The sequence below is a fragment of the Rhyacophila brunnea genome, unplaced genomic scaffold (genome assembly GCF_057557595.1).
Source record: "Rhyacophila brunnea isolate RB1 unplaced genomic scaffold, BYU_Rbru_1.0 scaffold_8, whole genome shotgun sequence".
In the NCBI taxonomy this organism is placed as follows: Eukaryota; Metazoa; Arthropoda; class Insecta; order Trichoptera; family Rhyacophilidae; genus Rhyacophila; species Rhyacophila brunnea.
In genome coordinates this window covers 41,086,909-41,107,222 of record NW_028233350.1, presented here as the reverse complement: position 1 = coordinate 41,107,222, position 20,314 = coordinate 41,086,909, and the positions used below count along the sequence as shown (strand labels likewise).

Sequence of the window (20,314 nt, the reverse complement as noted above, 5' to 3'; positions counted from 1 at the left end):
AACATAGACCCCTCCAAACCAATCCGCCCCGCACCACACTCGCTCTTAATCGAGCGTATCACAAGGTCTTATCAAGCATCAGTAGTTTTTTACGCCTGGGAATGTCTCAGGAGCAGTTACCCAAACTGAGGTCGCCCCGCTCTCGAGTGAGCTTTGACTGAGTTTACTGATTTTACTCTAATGGAAAATGCCGGGGGGGGGGGAACAGGTACAGAGACTTTACAAAAATAAAATGAATTAAAAAAATATATAACAAAAAACGAAGCTAATCATACATACGGGCAGCAAAAATCATGTAGAGATCTTCACGCCCGCAATAAGACGCCGCAATTTTTTCGAATGCAATATAATTGGCCTTTGTGGCGATCAGGTCGGACGGCCTGATAGGCCCAACAGCTGGTTGGACCGATTTAACCATATCTTCCCTCTCGGAGCACATTCTTGGACATTCCCAGAGGATGTGGTTTGCATCCTTGCAGATTGACTGACTAAATCAAGAATGCCACCAGTTCTTCACATGGACGAAGGTTCTGGTACAATTAAATGCTGAGAAGGATAGAGAATAGCCGTGGTGAAGGTTGTCAGATAGCCAAATCATCTGGGTCACAATCTTCAGTCACGAAGTTCCGATGGAGAAGAAACAATTTCTCAAATAATTTAAATTTTGAAAGAATTTTATAAACATTAATATTATATTATAAATTCAATAAATTAATAATTGATCTACTTTTACGCAGGCAGTTGTAACCTACGTAATAAACTATAATTGTAAAGATCTTTATCTTCAGATAATCAAATTCCAATTCGATCAAAGCACGTATGTGTCGTATATAAAAAGGATTAAATAACCTCCCTAAAGGGTAAATGACATCGTATAATAATATTAAATTTGTCGATCCCAAAACCAATCGAATAGGTGGGTGGTGTAAGGTAGACATCAAAAGAAAATTTGGAAATTCCATGTAATAACTTCCAACGCGCCGTAATGGGAATCTGTCAAAAACAGATGTAAGCATTCGTTTATTGGAAAACCTTCATCAAATCTGTGATTTTTTTATATGTCTATAAATCATAAATTTCAAAGCTCATAAATAGTTTGACTATCTGAATAAATCACATTGAATAATAAAAAATGAAATTAAATAAACAACCGATTTTTGTCATATACGAGTATATAAGTATAATATAATTTCAGTGCGGTACATAATATAATATTGTCATTATCTGATTTAGTCTTGTCCAGTCCGTATCGTAGGGTAAAAGAATTTTTAAATTTGTTGCCTAAATTGGATGTTAAAAGACTCGTTTGTGTATGTTTAAGACGATACTTCAGTGAAACGGCAAATAATTTTCTACTATAGGCGCGACGAAATTTTGGACTCGCTGGCATTCGGAGAGCAAACGTCGAGGTGTGAATACGTCAATTTGTTTCGTGATGGTGAGGGGGGTATTAATTCTTAAATCGTGTAAAGATGACTAAAAACGTTACCCATTTAATTGAAAAAGAAATGTCAATGAATATATTATTATTGTTACTAATAGAACAGTAAACAGAACATTAAATGGACGCATGTTGGACTTATATGACAAATTATATTTTGCTCGGCATGCGTCATTTTCACCCGCGACCCTCAATCCGCGCATCGCCTAGCCATGATCTTCTTAGACCATGCCTCAACTGAGGTATAGCCTTAAAATTTTATGAATGATATACGAAAATTATGTTAAGTTGATTTCAACATTCTTTTGACGATGCTACTAAATTTCGTCCGTTCCGGTGTCATACCTTAGGTTACCTTACGAGATTGACAATATTAAAATAGGTAAAAGGAAAATGCGTATTTTGCATCATAAATAAGTCTAATAAGGTTTCATCATCATTATTTGATATTTGTTTTATCCATAAAATAATCAAAAAGGCATCAAACCTTAATAATTACAATCGTATTTGTATACATTCTAACACCCTACGAGTCAAAATACTATCTTGATCGCACGCCTTATTTTCATATCTATTTCTCACAATTATTTGAGCATATTATTGCCTCGTTGTGGCGCATATACTTTTAGATAAATGATAACATTTTAATTAGATGTTATATCGGTAACTCGTGGCTCAAACAGGTGAAAAGCTACATCTATCTGGGACAACAAGTGTCTATAGATGGATGTATATTTGATGAAATTGTTCGCAGAGTAAAGAGGCTGGAATGCTTTTGGCCGCCTGAATAATGTCTTCAAAAGTGATCTTCCACTGTGCCTAAAGCGCAAAGTGTTCAACCAGTGTGTGCTTCCCGTGATCATATATGCGTGTGAAACATGGACCTTAAGTAAAAGAGAGATCTAGAAACTTAGAGTAGCACAACGTGGTATGGAGAGGTGCATGCTGGGCATAATGCGAAAGGACAAACAAAGGAATGAGTGGATAACGAAGCAGACAAGGGTTTGCGATGTAATAGAGTTTATTAAAAACCTTAAATGGAGATAGGCTGGACACATAGCTCGAAGACGAGATAATCGTTGGACAAACCTACTCATCCAGTGGTATCCAAGAAGTACAAAACGTCCGCAAGGTAGACCTAGAGGCCGCTGAATCGATGAAATGATAAAGTTGTGCGGAAGTACGTGACAACGCAATGCACAGGACTGAGATAAGTGGAAGCAGCTTGAAGAGGCCTTCATCCAGCAGTGGATAGATTCAGGCTGATGATTATGATGATTGGTAATTCTAGGAATACCTGAAATATGAAGATGGGTAAAAGCGTATTTACTTAAATATTTGCAGTTTAATGGGTTGGGTAACGTGTATGGCGACATTACAGCAATGAGAGGGTTAAATATTATTTTTTTACAGAATATAATTCCTAATATTTATGCTAAGTTTTACACTAATAACCCACCTTTATACAAAGATGAGTTACGATTACAGTCTCAATAATATGGTAGTATTTAAAAGGCGTGTCCGGATATTTGTCCGAATGCAGTTGATCGTATCACAGTGCTAAATAAAACACTTAAAAATACGTAATAAAACCATCGGAATACAAATAATGAAAGACAGAAGAAAATAAGTAGGTAAGTAAATTAGAAATACTACGGTAATATCATAATATATACTGTTATACTTATACCTAAAATTCTGATTGATTCAAAGATAAGTTAGCAAGTAGGTGCTCGCAAGAATCAGTTCGTAACGCTGTCATTATTATCAGATATTTGATACTAATCATTATAAAATGAATGTTCCTATTTAATCGAATAAAATCAGACCATGATTCGATATCAAAACTATACGGCCATCTATTTCTGATACTACAGCTCACGGTGAGCTGTGATACGACGAAATTTAATACGTACAATTTGCATAGTATCATTTAAAGGTGGTGAAAGTTTCTCATTGTTGTTTTAATACTTACATATTGTGTAATTTTAATTATGTTTTATCAGTCAGGTAATCGTTAAATATTCGTGAAATAATCTATCCAATACTATGAAGATGAACCTCATCATTCATGATTTCTTTTACTAAAATGGACAATTTTATTCAGTGAGGTTTCCACAATTTTCGCACGTTCTCGTGGCATGTACCTACGCATTCATGATGGATTTCGCACTAATCTACAACACGTCTGTCTACAGAAAAATGACAGATGGCACCCAAAAAACGTGCTACATCTTCCGATAGTATTCGATTTTTTTTGCGTCACCCAATTTTTAAATATATCGTATTTATTTTCCATTCACAGCGGAATACAAAAAAAAACACATTTATATACTTAATATATTTTTTAAAGATGTTTTATAGGTAAGTACAAAAGTTTGAAAATAGATTTTATACAATGCTTATTTTTTACGAAAAGAATATGTTGATTTGTATTGATCTTGATTCTGAATGGAGCTTCATATTCATAATAATATGATAAACACAATATTTCTTTTGTGTTTCGCATTTCTTTTTACGTCTTCGTTGGTTCATTTTCATGTTCCCGCCAATATAGTGACAATATAACACTGCGGCCTTCGTGATGCTGTGTATCGTGCGATTAACCTATTTGATACCAACATAAAAGGTTGATTTTTTAAAACTATAATATAATACATACAAGTCTGTTTACTTTAAGCCAGGCGGGAACACCGGCAATTTTTAAAGCCGGTTTCATCAAAATTCATGAATTTAAAAATGATAACGTAATCAAATCTAATAAAACATAACCTAACAAATAATCCAGTAAGTATATCTTTTTTCAACCATGTCCGATCGTAATAGGATCATAATATGGACCTCCACAGAGTGGAAATTTGTATTAACAGATTTTGTTTTTACGAGAAATGGATGTCAGCCACTTGCTCCACCTATTAGGTCCATAGTCTGACTCTTTCACAAATTGAAAAACAATATGTGTACTTGCCAGACCCAGGATTCGAACTTCGGCGTTATAGGTTGAGGCTTAAGCCGCGCGTCTTTTTTTCAAAATTTGTTTTCTGCTGGCTTCCACTAAATATACAATAACCATATTATTATTATAATGTTTATGGACGTGTTAAATAGGTTAAATTTATATATTTTTTATTTCTTTATTTTATTTACTTATTTTATTATATATTATGGCACATTGGCCAATAGCTGTATTACCATAATACTTTTTATCTATTAAATAAATAAATCATTTTGACTTATTTTCTTGAAAGTTCCTTACCAAAATTAGTTTATAGCATTTTTTCTAATTTTAAGAAAATCTGGCATTTTTTTCTGCCATTCACCTCATTTTCTTAATTCTATCTGGCATAGTTTTGTCAATGGCAGTTGGAAACACTACATACATACGCTAAATAACCAAGGAAATGCAACGCTAAAAGCAGACAATACGAAAGGCGCTTAGAGTGGGATAGAATCGATCCAAACTAAATGGCCCTTTGTAATTAACGAGCATTTCCGTTGTTTGGATAGGAAATAAAAGTAATGACATACTATTAGGTGAATCTATAAAAGCTCGCCGGTTCTGATGTAGGAGAATTCTTTATTACAGTTGTTAAAGATAGGAATCAATATAATGATACACAAGTGTTAGAGTTATATCATTTATATGTTAGTAAATAACATAAATTTCTTCGGTTAATATTTATTTATATAGGAATGTTTGTATTTCATACCATATCATACATTAAATTCGTAAGGTGTTTTTTTCTTCAGATGTTTATATCTCTTGATTATGGATTTTTAAAACGTCATAGCAGCCATGTTTTTTTCTGATTCCCACCAGAATTCACATTCATTTGTGTTCAGTATTGTTTGGAAAATCGTCATAGAAATATGGTTGCATGTAAATTGTACGTAAAACATTTCACCGTGCCACAGTTCACCGTGAGCTTTCTTATCCGAAAGAGACGACCGTATGCTATACGGCCTCCAATTTTATTAGATTCGATATGAACAGTAATTCAATTTCCATAGCTGGTTTTGGCAAAATTCATGAAATCATGAATAAAAACCTAACCTAACAAATGAACCAGTATATCGGCTATTTTCAAAATTTGTTTGTTGCTGGCTTCCTGTAAAGTGTAAACCAACAAGAACCATGTTTTATTTAGACATGAATTTTATGTCAGTAGACTATACGATTAAAAGATGTTGGACGGTCTTTAATATACGGCCATATATTTCCGATACAACAACGGCGAACTGCATACGTATAAGTTTCCGGACACGTAGAAATATGTACAGTTGTACAGCGTATACAAATCGTCAAAATTTATGACAACAATAATTCGATCTACTTTTCGGGCATTACGTGAAATATATCTGTCAAAATAATCGATTTACAGAGACTACTGTTTGTAATTTAATTCGAAAAATCAAATGGCAATGTTTGCGATGTTATGAATCCAACTTGTCAAAAACGTAAATGTACTGCTGAAATTATCGATGTTCTGAATCAAAGTGTGGATGAAAATCCAGAACAATCAAATACAAGAACTTGGACTTTCTGACACTACATGAAATATTCTTCGTAAAGATTTGCATTTTAAGGCGTATAAAATAACTTAAATCGAATGACCATCCATAGTCATGAGATCCTGACGAAGAAGGCGTAATATTCAATTTCCTCTAATAATGTGTATTTTTTTCCATTTCTGTGGGGGGTCCGGACCGCCCCCTTCTTGTGTGCGTGCCTGGTACCTACACATGATAAACCCATGGGATCGTATCTAATATTTATATAAATACAGGTCACTTTATGAACTAGGCTAGGGGTAGTCAGCCTTTTTATACCCACCGCACACTTTTGTATCTCTATTAGTAGTAAAATATTCTAACCGCCCCCCGGTTCCACAGTAATGGTGATTTATAAAGTAGGGAAGTACATAACTTTACTTTATAAAATTTATAAAGCTATAGAAAGGTATCAATAAACGGGAGATGCGCGAGCTATTCTCGGTCGAGACTTTTTTGTTTGCGGTCGCACTATAGCGCCATTTAGTTTCAATTACGTAACGTAAACTAAACTTATTCGATAGCGATACAAATAGTATATTTTCTGATATTTAAATTGTCATGGGGAGTTTTATGAAAACATAATGAAAATGTTTTTAAAACGTCTACCGCCCACCATGAAAGCTGGAACGGCCACTAGTGGGCGGTAGAAACCAGGTTGACTATCCCTGAATTAGGCCAACATGGATGCATTTTACCGATCTACTCGGATCTTATTTTTATATATTTTATATAAATATATATTTTTTTATTAATTGTTAAGCATATACTTATTATGTGTCATATTTTAATAATCTTTTCTTTGGTCAAGAAACCAAAACTAATCACGACTTGTAAAGGTTAAGCTACCCCTTTCTAAAACATTGCTAAATTAACCATGAAACTATAATCTGTCTACAACAATTCCATTAAGCGACTGCAAAATGACACGAATAAAATTATCGTTATCATGATAAATTAGCTGTCACTATTCTTGTCAAACAAAAATGTATTCAGATTAAAACCACCGCATAAATTGATAATATTTTTAATGAAGTGTCTGTGGTGTGGTGTAAGGTTGGATGAGGGCTCACAATCCTTTCAAGGCGTAATGCGATGGCATTCAATTGTTCCATTAATAGGTTTCCAGGACAAAACATAAAGGGGTGCATTTTTGGGGATGGCTTGGCTGGGATATTCCTGAGATTCCGGGCATTATTGAAACGAAGTCGTTCACTTCTCGTTTGATCGGGTCTATTTAATGAAATATAATCATATTATATCAAACGTGTGAACGGTATATTACGATATATGTAACCATTCCAAATTCAAAATACTTTATTCTGATATCCTCTCATTTTTTATAAAAGATTTAAAGAAAATAAAAGAAGGTCGCAAATACTGTCACTTGGATACTATACACTAATTTTATGGAAAAGATAAGATAAAAAAGCAAACGAATACCTATTTTATCTTCTGTTACTTGCATACAAACTACGTTTATGTGACAATTTTTGTCAGAAATTGACATTTTAAAAACGTATTTTTATTTATTGATTGCTACGAATTTTAAAAGCTTTCGAAATAATTTGTGTGCCCTGAGAATATTTAAAATGTGTTTTTTTCCGAGGTTAGTTAGAAATATTTCACGTAGAGTGGACAATAGAGGTGAGTTGGAAATACTGTCACCAGTTTGTGTTCTCAAGTTTCGGATGAAACTACCCATACTCAGTATGGGTGGCCCAATAAACTTATTCCAAAAAACTTGTGATGATATCATCGCGAGTCGCTGTTCTGTGCACTCGCTAGTTGGTAGACTTTCAACACTATTGATATGAAATGCGTGCGAACGATATAGCATAGCACTTGAATATAGGTATATTTTAATTTATTAGTCTATTGCATTCGAATGTATGAATAATAGGTCATAAATTTTGTGTCGTAGCACAGTGGTGAGGTGACGCACAGGCTTTGTCTTGTTATATTACCGCTCAAAACATGTTTAAAATTAAAAAAAAACCACTGTTTTTCATTTTTGTTAACAAGAATATTTTAACCTTACAGAAAAACAACTCATAAATTTAAAATGTGTTTAAAATTTTATAATAAAAACGGGACTTTACGACAAGCGGAGCTCAGCGTATTTTTAGCGATTCTATTGGAGCCAATACGTATTTCAAATACAAATATGGAGTTGGTTTTAGTTTCAGTTGAGTATGAAACTTTTGACGCATACGCACGCCAAACGCTCTATATAGTATTCCAAATACTAGTAAGTATTTTGGAACAAGTTTCTATACCAAGTATTTTTTATACTGGTAGTAAGTATACTTAGTCTTCAAAATCGACCGGTTTTCCCATCTCTAGTGGACAAGGTAAACAAACTTTTTTTAAATGTATTTTCTCTGTCAACTAATACATTTTCATTCAGTTTTTTTGGCCAGTATAGATTTAAGAATTGCCATTTAACAAAAATGCATTTGGAAAGCAAGAGAAACATTATATAATGTTTGAGGCTTTCACGGTTGTTTTTTATCGTAGTATATTCTTGGGTTTTCACCGTGTCTCCTTCTTCCTTCTTTACTCGACGTTTCGGGCTGGATTCCTTTTGACTTTCTTAGAGCAACGTTTACATTCACATACATACACTACATTTCATCATAAAACATATCTCTTGATAATGGCCTCTGCAACGAGCCCGAAACGTCGAGTAAAGAAGGAAGAAGGAGACACGGTGAAAACCCAAGAATATACTACGAAGAGAAACATTATTAATACATTTAAAAAATATTTTTTTACAGATACCTACTTATATTATGTTATTTCACTATTATGTAATTGTAAAACCAATCTTGAAATTTCCACTACGGCAATTTTAAGTTATGCAGAAAGTAGCCAGTCCACGAAAAATAAAAAAATGAGATTTGATATAGATCAGATGCGAGAAGGTTTTCTCTACATTCTGTTGAAAATAGCCAAGCCGCAAAAAAAATATTCTTGAAATAAAATACTATTTACAATTTGACATTTTACATTTTTACATACATTTTTAATAATCATGTTGTTACTAAAGTGCCATTATCTCAGCTCGACATTATTGTGGACTGGCTACATTCTGCATAACTACTATCAATTTACTTAGATATAATAATACTATTTTATATCTACGTGGAACATGGAATACATGGACTCAGGCAATGTGGAACAATACTTTGTTGGTGACAATTGGTTTTGAAATACTTGGTAAAAAATAATGCTAACATGTAAATTGGACGTGATATATTTCGCTGTAGCATAGTTCATCGTGAGCTATCTCACCGGAAAGAGATGGTTGTATAGCAATGAGATCAAATAATGACTCATTGTTCGTGTACCATTGTAGACAGTAATGTTCCGACAAGCCCAACTGGAAATTTACGAGTAATTACTATAATTATTTTATATAAATATATACGATACCATTGTATTTCTACACTTCTTTACTTATCTACATATTATTTTCTTCTGTCTGTCTCTTGTATTTCGGTAGTTTTTATTACGTATTTTTAAGTGTTTTTATTTAGACATTATATTGATGTCAATTATATTATGGTCATCTATTTTCGATACTATGGCTCACGCTCAATTGTGATACTGCAAAATACATACAAATTTCCGGATACGGTGCATCGTGGAACCTTAATAGGTGCATTTACATGAAACTTTGAAAAGGTTTCAAACAAAAAGCGAAAAAAAGCTTGCGTACTACTATTTAGTATGCGTGAATACGCCAACTTCTGAGTTGAGCTTCGTACCTGACTAAAACTTTTACAAGGTACGCCCAACAATCCGCTGTGTTGTAAGGAATAATGAACGAGGTTTGATAAGGGCATGAAATATAACACAAATTCACGAGATTCTTGAGAAAACTTTCAAGTAAGGACTAATACTATGGGATTTAAGTGTATATTATAATTTGTCATACATTTATTACAGTTGCGAAATCATGTTTAAATAAAACATTTAAAAATACGTAAGTATTTAATAAAAATCACCGTAATACAAGGCAAAGATGGAAGAAAATAAGTAGGTAAGCAAATTAGAACTACAATCATATCGTATATATTTGTGGGAGTCGTCCCTATGGGTGTCATGGTGTTGTGTATGAGGAAGTCAATATTTGGTGGTTCCTCCGATTGATGGAGGAGCGAGTTTTATTTGCAGCGTAAACAGTCAGTACAAGAGTATGTTACAATAGTTATATTATAATACTTATGATACTGCTCCGAGGTCCCAATCTCGGTAGAATGCGATGTTGCGCGGAGCGATACAGAGACTGAGATACTAACAGACCGGGAACTTATATTCGAGTCACATGTCCAATGAATTATGATCCGCTATTTATTGAAGTACTCACCATCAAAATAATATCTTGAAAAGAATATTTAGGATATAGCTGACTATGTGGAAAAATGGATATCACGAAAACAATAATTGCAGAAAGCTATTTACCGAGTTTGCCATAATTGGACACTACGGGAAATGGATGTTAAAGAATTTGCAATTGCGGTAGTTTATTTAATATTTGCGATCAATATGCTGACACGGATTGAGTTGTTTATTCCCATATATTTATATAAAATTCTGGTAGGTGCTCGTCTCTAGTCGTACCTATCAAATATCTGATAATAATGACAGCGTTATTGTCAGATATTATTGATACTAATCAATATCAAATTAATTTAATAAAATTGGAACATTACAATTTGAAATACTCTACAAACAATGCGTAATCTATAAATTTCATGCTCAATGCTATACGACCATTTCTTTCCGGTAATACAATTGACATGTAACCCTGGATACTGAAGGATTGGACCGCGCTGATACGAAATTCTTTCATTTCTTTTTGTTACTTACTACAACCAACCCAGCGGTGAGGTGAGGTGAGGTGAGGTGAGGTGAGGTGAGATGCGGGTAGTGCATAAATTAAAAAGTTAGGGCCTAGATATAATATAGACATTTTTAGCGATGCATTATGTCTTCTGTTTTTAGAATTCTATTTTATTGTTTAATTTGTGTTTTTTTAAATTTTATTTCTTTTCTATAAAATTATTTTTTGCTTTGTTTTTTTTCTTTACCTTGTTTTTTCTCTAGTTGATTTACTTTATACTTTTTATTCCAAATGTCATGTTGTGAACGTCTTGAATTAATAATGTGTTATGTGCTCAACGTGTCTTTTTTTTAAATAAATAAAATAATGGGACGTCATCTATTATCACAGTAAGAAAAAGGTTAAACGATAACACAATAGTGGGCACGTATTGTTAATATTTTTTCTCACGCAATCTTCACTTGGCATATTGAGTTTTCATTTCATATTATTCCCTCATGGCCCATAATGAAAAAGAAATCCGATTACATAAAATTTTATCAGCGCCCATTAATTTATTATTACTGAATGGTACCTTTTTATCGCGCGCGAAATCCCTTTCTTCCCCAAGTAATAAAATAATTATTACCAGTCTGCAGAAATGCGATAGAGGGAAACTCCCTCGCCGCGAAGTTTCTCGCAAAAACGGCGGGAAATCTTGATTGATCCTAACAACGTCGCGACGGTCATCCAACACGTGCTCTGTATCAAACAGCTCGGGTAGACCGGGGTAATTGGTTATGGGGTTAGTCGACGATTTTCTTTTGTCTTTTTACATAACAAACAAGTTATGAAATTCTCCGTGGTTGTCAATCGAAAATGCTTCTGTAGCATTAATTTTTTTGAACACGTTCCTCGTCAGCCACGTAATATAACTGAGTGTTCTACGTATTCAGATATTATCTTTTATTACGTAATTTAAAATTGGAATTATATTTCAATTAATACTGAATATAAACGAAAATTGAGTTTATAAAATTTGGTTGCGCTTTTTGCAGTGGACTGTTATTTGAAGATGCTGGTGGATTACGGATCTACGGGGGGGGGGGGGGGGGGGTTCGACAGGATGTCAGACACTGACATTTTATGTTGAATGGCGCGCGCTGGAGCTGATTCGGTGTTCACGCACTCACACACTGGTAAACGGACGGTTTGGAATATCACTCTCACTTAGGTTTTGGGATAAATGATGATGACAAGTTCTGGATGCGAATCCAAGACGAAGTTAATGAACGTAGATTGAACTGACAAGCTTTTCTTCACTGATAGACTAAACCAATTGGTACGAATGAGCGATTTTATATACCTTTGCTCAAGCTTCAGTGGCTATGATAATTGCGAGAAGCAGTGGAGTGTTTAGTTACGTAGATAGCCTACGCACTGACTAATTTAGAGCCCCTTACGATAAAAAATTACATTCTAATTTTAATTTTTCAAATAATTTATTTATTAATATTAATTAATATATATAATATTAATTAATATAATTATATTAGATATATTATTAATTTTCAAATATTTTACTCTGAGAAAAATTAAAATTTCAATATAATTTAATAACTTTGTGACTGGTTTTAACTCTTCGTATGCCCCTTTTAAATTTTCTAACGAATTGGTTGCGTCATTTGCATAAGAGAAACCAGGTGAAGAATTGCGATATCCAAGAACGATATGAATTATCTCACCGAGATATTATGGAAAATCGCAGCATCAAAGATATCTCAAAAAAGAGTCGTTATATGCTGCCGAGATGTTGTGCTGATGGAGGATTCTCTGCATTCCACGAACTACCAGGCGTACAAATATCACTATTCTGGAAGAACTTAGCATCAATGAACGTCTCACGGCTAGCTGCAAGAGACGTTTTGTTCAATTCTTTCGTCACAATATGAAATCTAAGCAGATTGAAGAGATGAATGATGGCTGGTGGCTGGTGGCGTCGGGAATGGGACAACTGAGCGCCAGGACAATTGGACGCCGCACTGTTGAATGACATAAATATAGGTTCGTTACGATTTAGGTATACAGAAAGTAGACGAGGAATTATAATCTGTTTCTATCTAGGTACAACTTTAGTAGTTTTAATTCATTTTCTTCTTTCATAATGTTTTTTATTACGGATTGAGAATTATCATGCCTTAGGCTTTATATAAAAATAAAATAACCCTCTTCTCGTTGGTACTTAAGCATATTCATACTTAAATCAGTATTTACGTGTGAATATTTGAATTCTCACCAAGTATTAAATACTATTTTAAATATAAATAATAATATTAAATATATATTTTAAAAGTACCTATAATTGACGAACGTCTATTTATTTTCAAATTTCATTCGATTGCATGGCGCCCAGTTGTCCCGGCGCCGAATCGTTCTAGACCCGTGGCGTCGAAGGAAGTAGGTTGTGAGTTAGAGGTAAATCATCTAGATTCTAGAAAGTGACTAAAGCAAGAAAATCTGTACAGAACCGCTCTAGTTCGATGGATGAAGATTGTTCGCAGCGTCTGTAATTTCAGTAATGATGCAAAGGATTAAATAATATAGTCCATTAATAAAATAATATACCAACTATAAATTTAACACCAAATAGGCGCACGCCACCCAATAATCGGCCACTGCTGTTCTCTGTATCCATCCTACTTTTCTTCCCGTAGCAAACACCATAAACTGCACCCGACTCCGTTATCTGGCATCACGACTACTCGTAAAGCGCACCCCTCGATACGAAACTAACACTTGACCTCCTCGTGGACCGGTCTGATAAATCTGAGGCAATATAAAATGCCGACACGAAACTTTGTCTTATCATAGATAACCGATACTAACTCGCTAAAACAAACTGCTCCCGGAAGTTCTTTATTGAATGAACAGGCTCCGTGGACTGATACTAAGCGGTCACGGTCAGCGTTGCCAACTTGGTGTTTTTCTTGCCAGATATAATATTTTTGAATAGGCGTCTGGGTTGCAAAAAATTCCGTCTGGCGTATGGCGATAAATATAATGTTTTTCGACACTGCAGACCATGGACCCCACGTCGTGAAGTGGGCCCCCAGGCTAGGATCTTTGGCTGGCCCCCTACCTATCGCTATGGCAGTGTGATGCTCTACAGTAGCGTTTTCCAAATGGTGTACGCGGTAAAATAATATGTATATTAAGTGTTTTATTCTATATTTTAATACATCCATTTGAATTATGGAAATGTATATATTGATACACAATTAAAAATTGCATCGCACAACCACATAATTTTCAAGAATAATATTATTGAATGAAAATAGCGCCGCTGGCGATTTTTTTACTTTTGAAGCAAATTTGTGATGTGTGTTTATCTAACTTATCTGGTCGAATCGCCTCGCCGGGCCCCTCTTAAGCCCGGGAGACCCCTGTCAGCCTCCCCCCCATGTGGAGGCCATAATGCAGACAGCTTAACACTTCTCCTAATAAAACTAGAATATTACACCAGATTTGCATGAAAATCAACATGCTGGTCTTACGTACTTAACAGCTTACTAGGAAAAATTACCAGGTGGCGGTGCCACCTGTCAAAATTCTTGTCTATGCGCTGAATGCGCTCAGTGTGTCCAGCGCGCAGGCAGATATATACGAATATGTGCGTGCGTCTGTGTGTGCTTGCGCTACGTTGCAGCAGATAAATTAAGACAATTGGTGTTATTTGGGCATAACCTGTTAACTGCAAAATGTTGAATTTACAGGAGAGCAAGTTTTGACTTTGAATTGTCCACATACATTTGGTTTTTTTCTCTAACACTGAGAAAAAACATTTTAAAAAAATAACTGAAGAAGAATAATAAATGACAATAATTAGAGTGTCAAGTATTCCACTAATTAGGAAAATAATGTCACTTATCAGTGGTCAAACTATGATAAGGTCTTTAGTCATATTTTGACCAAACTAATCGCTATGTTTGTTCACATATCATTATATTATTACCATAGCGTTTTGAGTATTTAAAATGAAATATAGATTTTGAGTTATGACTATAGTGACACAATTTTTACTCTTAACATAAAATGACCGAACAATCAGTTGTCAGGTTATGCCCAAATAATACTGAATTATATACATCTTATAATTAATACAGTAAATGTTACATACGAAATGATGACTAAATTTATTACCTATCTGCATTCATTTTAAATTTTATGATCTAACTTTTCTATTAATTGTAAAATACTAAATTATTTTTTGATCGTTGTTCTTGTAAAAACGATGTTTATAATAATTGTAAGTTTTTTTTAAATGCGAGCTTCTAGACACTTCCAGCATTTTATTCTGCCATCTAGCTTATTTTCTTATACTATTTGACATATTTTTGCGAATGACAGTTGGCAACACTCGTCACGGTCTACGGAAAGGATTTATTTATACACAATGCTATCTATAATAATGAAGATGTTTTCTAACATTCGTATGGAAATAATAAAAAATATATATATGATTATGTAGTCAATTACAGAACAGATTAATAAGACAGAAATGCGAAATCTTCTCGCCATACACCGAGCTTGAGGACAGTTTTGGTGTATGACTTAATACAGGTCAAGTAGGAATTACATTCTGGCTGAGACTGTAAGAAGATATAATTAATAATAGTTATAGAAATATGGGATTATATAAAACACGTGTTAAATAATATATTATTTTCAACAGTTACATCTGTATCATAATTATATGCATTAAAGTTTGTCACGTAAACGACACACCCATTCAAAGTAATAATTATTTAAGGAGACAAAAATTAGGTGTCGATGCTATTTTTTTCAAAATATCTTATTAGGGGGGGGGGGCTTATGGACTCAATAACTTGACTTTCAACCATATTAGTAAAATAAACTTTTGTAAACCATTGATTACATAGAAATATATAACATATTGTTATTAAATGTGTACTATTTTTTTGAAATTAGAATACAGCATAAGACGTAAATAATGACCAAAAATAATAGAACAGTGGAATCTCCGGAAACCTGTTATTTTAAAGTGTTTAGATTCCGGTTCGGCGTCAAGGGATTCAGAATCTAGGGTTTCGATCCCAATTCCAGTTCCAAAATAACGCCTGACCATAACAATATTATGTTAATCAAAAAAAGTTGCGCCATTTCTTGAGATTGCTGCAGAGTAAGGGAGAATGCTATGACGGCGAAATCAGTGTCACCAGGCCGCGGAGTGTCACTTTCGCTACCGGGCTTATTTTAATTTTATTAATATTAATTGATAATTAATCATTGTTACCAGTTACCACCATGATACTGCGTCAGTGTGCATGTCAATATATACATTATTGAATATACATCATTTGAAAATGTATAGATATTATATACACACCAAAAAAATCTTTTTTGAAAAAAAATACGATACTCGACGGGACTTGAACTTGTAACCACTGAATTCGCGCCAATATGCTTTTAACTAGTAGTTCTTACATGAAATGCTTATCAAATTATGTATGTTCAATATATAGAATGTTACCTTGTCAAATCATGTGAATTATTTGTTGAATAAAAGAACTAGTTTATTATATGCATTATTATTGACAAACACTTGCTGAAATTCTAATGGATTCAAGCTCAGTACTATTCCATTTAAGTCGTGTTTTGTGACCCGGGTTTCGCCTTTCGGCATCTTCAGGCGCCGTGTACACTCACCAAAGGTAAACACACACTGACAACGAACTCTCTTTACTCTAGCTTATATAATAAATCAATACAATAAAGTAGGTACAAACTCCATTACCTACCTATCAAGTCAAAGATTACAAAAAATATTAATAATTAATAATACACTTGCTGGTTTATTTTTATAAATTTTAAAAGCATGCGCCATTTTCGTCGCCAATTGAAAAGTATGAAAGTTATCAACTACTACGTGTGACCCTCTGCCGCCCATAGAAAATAACATATTAATATCGTAAGGTTACAGTGTATATTGTGTATGTAAATATATAATATAAAATGGAGTTGTATTATCTACCGTGACTTTTGGTATACGTATAAAAGTCGAAAACGTTTAAAAAATGGAATGAAGTCAATTTAGTTATACTCTAGAGGTTTTTTGTTTTCAAACCGTAATATCCTTACAATTTCCGCTTTCATATCTACCCTTAACTTACGCTTTGTGCAGAAAGACAGAAATTTGGAGCAGAAGTCGGTGTTGAAAAATATATTTTTCACCTTTCATATTTTTTCTTTGTGTTTATAAAAAAGCACAAAAATGATGTAAGTACAGCATTTCTCTTCACTTCCTATTTGTTTTGTAATTACATTGTCGCATGATGAAAAAAAATGGTGTGTGTACTTATATGTACGCGCGTTAGAAGTTATACTTCTTTGGCGTAACAAAACTTGTGATAACCTAGATTCTTCGACTAGCTCTTAATTATCTTGTTGAATTACACACTCAAGAAAAGGGGCCGCTTATTGGAGCGCCTATAGTTTATTTCTGTACACTTTAACTTATATTACTAAAGTATATAATTATTTCTCGTTGTTTTTATTTTTAAAGTAATAACTGTCACTCTGGTGTTTAATCTTTTGTTTACGTAAGGAATTGCAAATAGCCGACAATAATAAATTCGTTGCCAAGGCAATGGAACAATAAAATTCTACTATCAAACTTGCGTTTGTATAGGTACAGCTGACTGATTCGCAGCTAACTTCATACTGTCGCACACTTTCGTAACGGTGTGTGCGCGCAGCTCTCAATTTCACTCTCTACCAAACGCCCCAAAAGAAGTATAACTTCAAAAATATTGTTATTTTTTATTAGTATTATAGATTAATCATTACTTTAATACCTAAGTGCGAAATTTTTGTTCTTTTTTTCTGGAGCTACAGCCTGGAGTTAGATCATGGCCGCCTTAAGTAGACTTTTTCGTTCAACTATTCTTCTCCAGCTGATTAGTTCCGAAGCTGTCAAATCTTTCTGTGTATCATCAAACCACCAAATTCGTAATCTTCCTGGACTCCGTACCTTTTCCCCTACCTATTCAGTAGAGCTGCACTCTAAAACGATTACAGTAGTTCTTAATCCAGCGGCATATTCCTATCGATTTTTAGAGTTAAGGAATGCTGTACATCCTGTCATAAGTACTGTGACTCTCTGGTGTTGATACTACGCAGAACTTCTCATTCCTTTAATTATTAAACCTTTAAACCGTCATAATGCAAGCGTCGAAAAGGCGGCATTTGGTTTTGACCGAGTACAATCGTGAGTCCCAGACATTTCGCATCGCGTTGAATGTTGCTCCAGCCATTCCCATTCGGATAGCGAGCTCTTTCTGAAAAATGCCATCTCCCGTGATGTGTACCCCCAGGTACTTGAAGCTGTCGACACTCTCGATGTTTTGTCCGTCGCTAATCAGAGGGAAATCTGGATCAGGACAGGTGCTATTACACAAGACGTTGGTTGAGAGGAGTTGCAAACTGTCGATTGTCTCTTGAATTCCCTCGATTGAGTTGTCGAATAAGACATGGTCATCGGCGTATTTCAGGTCGCATACCCCATCTCCACCCACCATGTAATAATAAAGAATAACACAAACATGGACCCCTCCAAACCAATCCGTCCTGCACCATACTCGGTCTTACTCAAGCGTATCACGACGCCTTACGTTTGGATGTGTCATATGTATATCAGCAGTAGTTTACGCCTGGGAATGTTTCAGGAGCAGATACCCAAGTCTTAGGTCGCCACGCTCTCAAATGATCTTTGACTGAGTTTACTGAAAGACGTAATTTAATAAAAAGTGCCACAAGAGAGAAAGAGACTTTAAAAAAAATGAATTTTATGATATACTTATAAGATATAAACAACAAAGCTAAAACAATACATACATACAAAACTATGCGAAGAGATCTTCACATCCGCAATGATAATAAAGAATAGTTTGATACCGAGATTTCGATGAAGTGATAATGCCAGCGTACATGTCAGATGTAATGGTATCCAGGATTGGCGCTTGGCAATTAGCCAATGGATAATCATTGAGCTTAGAACCTACCACTTGAGGAGGCCAAGATACGGCCTAGGTTATGAAGCTAATATTCATTATAAGTTTATTTATATCCCTATCCCATGACTTGATTTGACACAATATATCCAAAATAATAATAAGCCCAAATATAACACTTTTATAAAAAAGCAATTAATGATTTTTCATGACCTTATTGTGGACTACAATTTTACGACAAAGATGAGACGGCTTTAGATACTCGTACTTAGTACGAATTCTATACTTAAAAATTTCAGTATTCATTTTCGACATAATTGAACTTCAGGTTTACTGGTTCTGAGATAAAGATATTATAAGATATGCTAACTGAATCATAGCAAATTTTCGGTAAACTTTTATTCACTTTGACCGTAAGAAATAATTCACATTTTAATCTAATTACGCCTCTTTGTTTCAGGTTACCTTCGCCGCCCATGCTCTCCCTGCCTCCGGCCCTGTACCACGGCGGGCACTTGCCGCCTCCTCCCATGCGCCGCCCTTCCAGAGCCGCACAAAGCCAGGTCTACTCGATTGGCGCGTAAGTCAAATATCACCACATCATATCATTTATTTTATATACGTCCACTTTTAGAAATATTTCAATACATGTTTATCGAATTGGAATGCATTTATTTTCCGAACGCTTTATAACGGAAGAATAATCAATTATTAATGGGGGGGGGGGGGGTCGTAGATATAATATATATTTGTGTATAATATTGTTGTCTTGTTGTAGAATATATTTGTTTTAGGTTTGCAGCATTTAGTAAAACTGAATTATTAATATGATCATAGGGAAAAGTGAACAATATAATACAAAACATGAATAATGTATTCTATCAGGGATGGGGTGTGCTTGCATGCTTCAATAGCCGTTATCAGCTCAAATTAGCTGTAACCTAATAAGGTTGCATTCAATAAACTTAACTTAGATGAAATTATACCATCAATATTATTTTGTAAAAAACTAACTAGTACCTGCACAGGTGCGCACACAATGGGGCGGGGGGGGGGGGGTGTTCTAGGTCCGGACCCCACCCCCCAGGAACGAAAAAATACAAATTATTCAGGTGAATGGAAGATTACTTTTTCATCCACTTCATCGGGGCCTCATAACTGAGGATCGTGACCCGAATGATTTGTCTATTATACAGCCCTAAAATATTCCATGAGGCCCAATGCCAGCAATGTAGTGAAACAGTAGTGTAGTATTATAAGTGAAACAATCACAAACACGCGGACTTTGAGAAAATCATTCTGTCATTAATAGTGAACCGATTGAGCGTGTGACCCAATATAAATATTGAGGAACGTGGGTCGATGAGAGATGACACCAGTATCAGGAAATAACAATTACAGCATCGCCCCCAAGTTATTATCCGAGAAAAGATCAATGCTACATGTAACAGAGGACGTCAG

At 34.5% G+C, this 20,314-nt stretch overlaps 1 protein-coding gene across 1 annotated transcript in view; it reads left to right on the top strand.

Moving 5' to 3' along the window:
- Window positions 1-20,314, top strand: part of LOC147064240 (proton channel OtopLc-like) — a 252,185-nt gene that overhangs the window by 121,916 nt on the left and 109,955 nt on the right. The window contains exon 3 of the mRNA XM_085958679.1: window positions 19,314-19,433. Within this exon, the coding sequence (XP_085814805.1) occupies window positions 19,314-19,433 (120 nt within the window). The remainder of the gene's footprint in view (window positions 1-19,313; window positions 19,434-20,314) is intronic.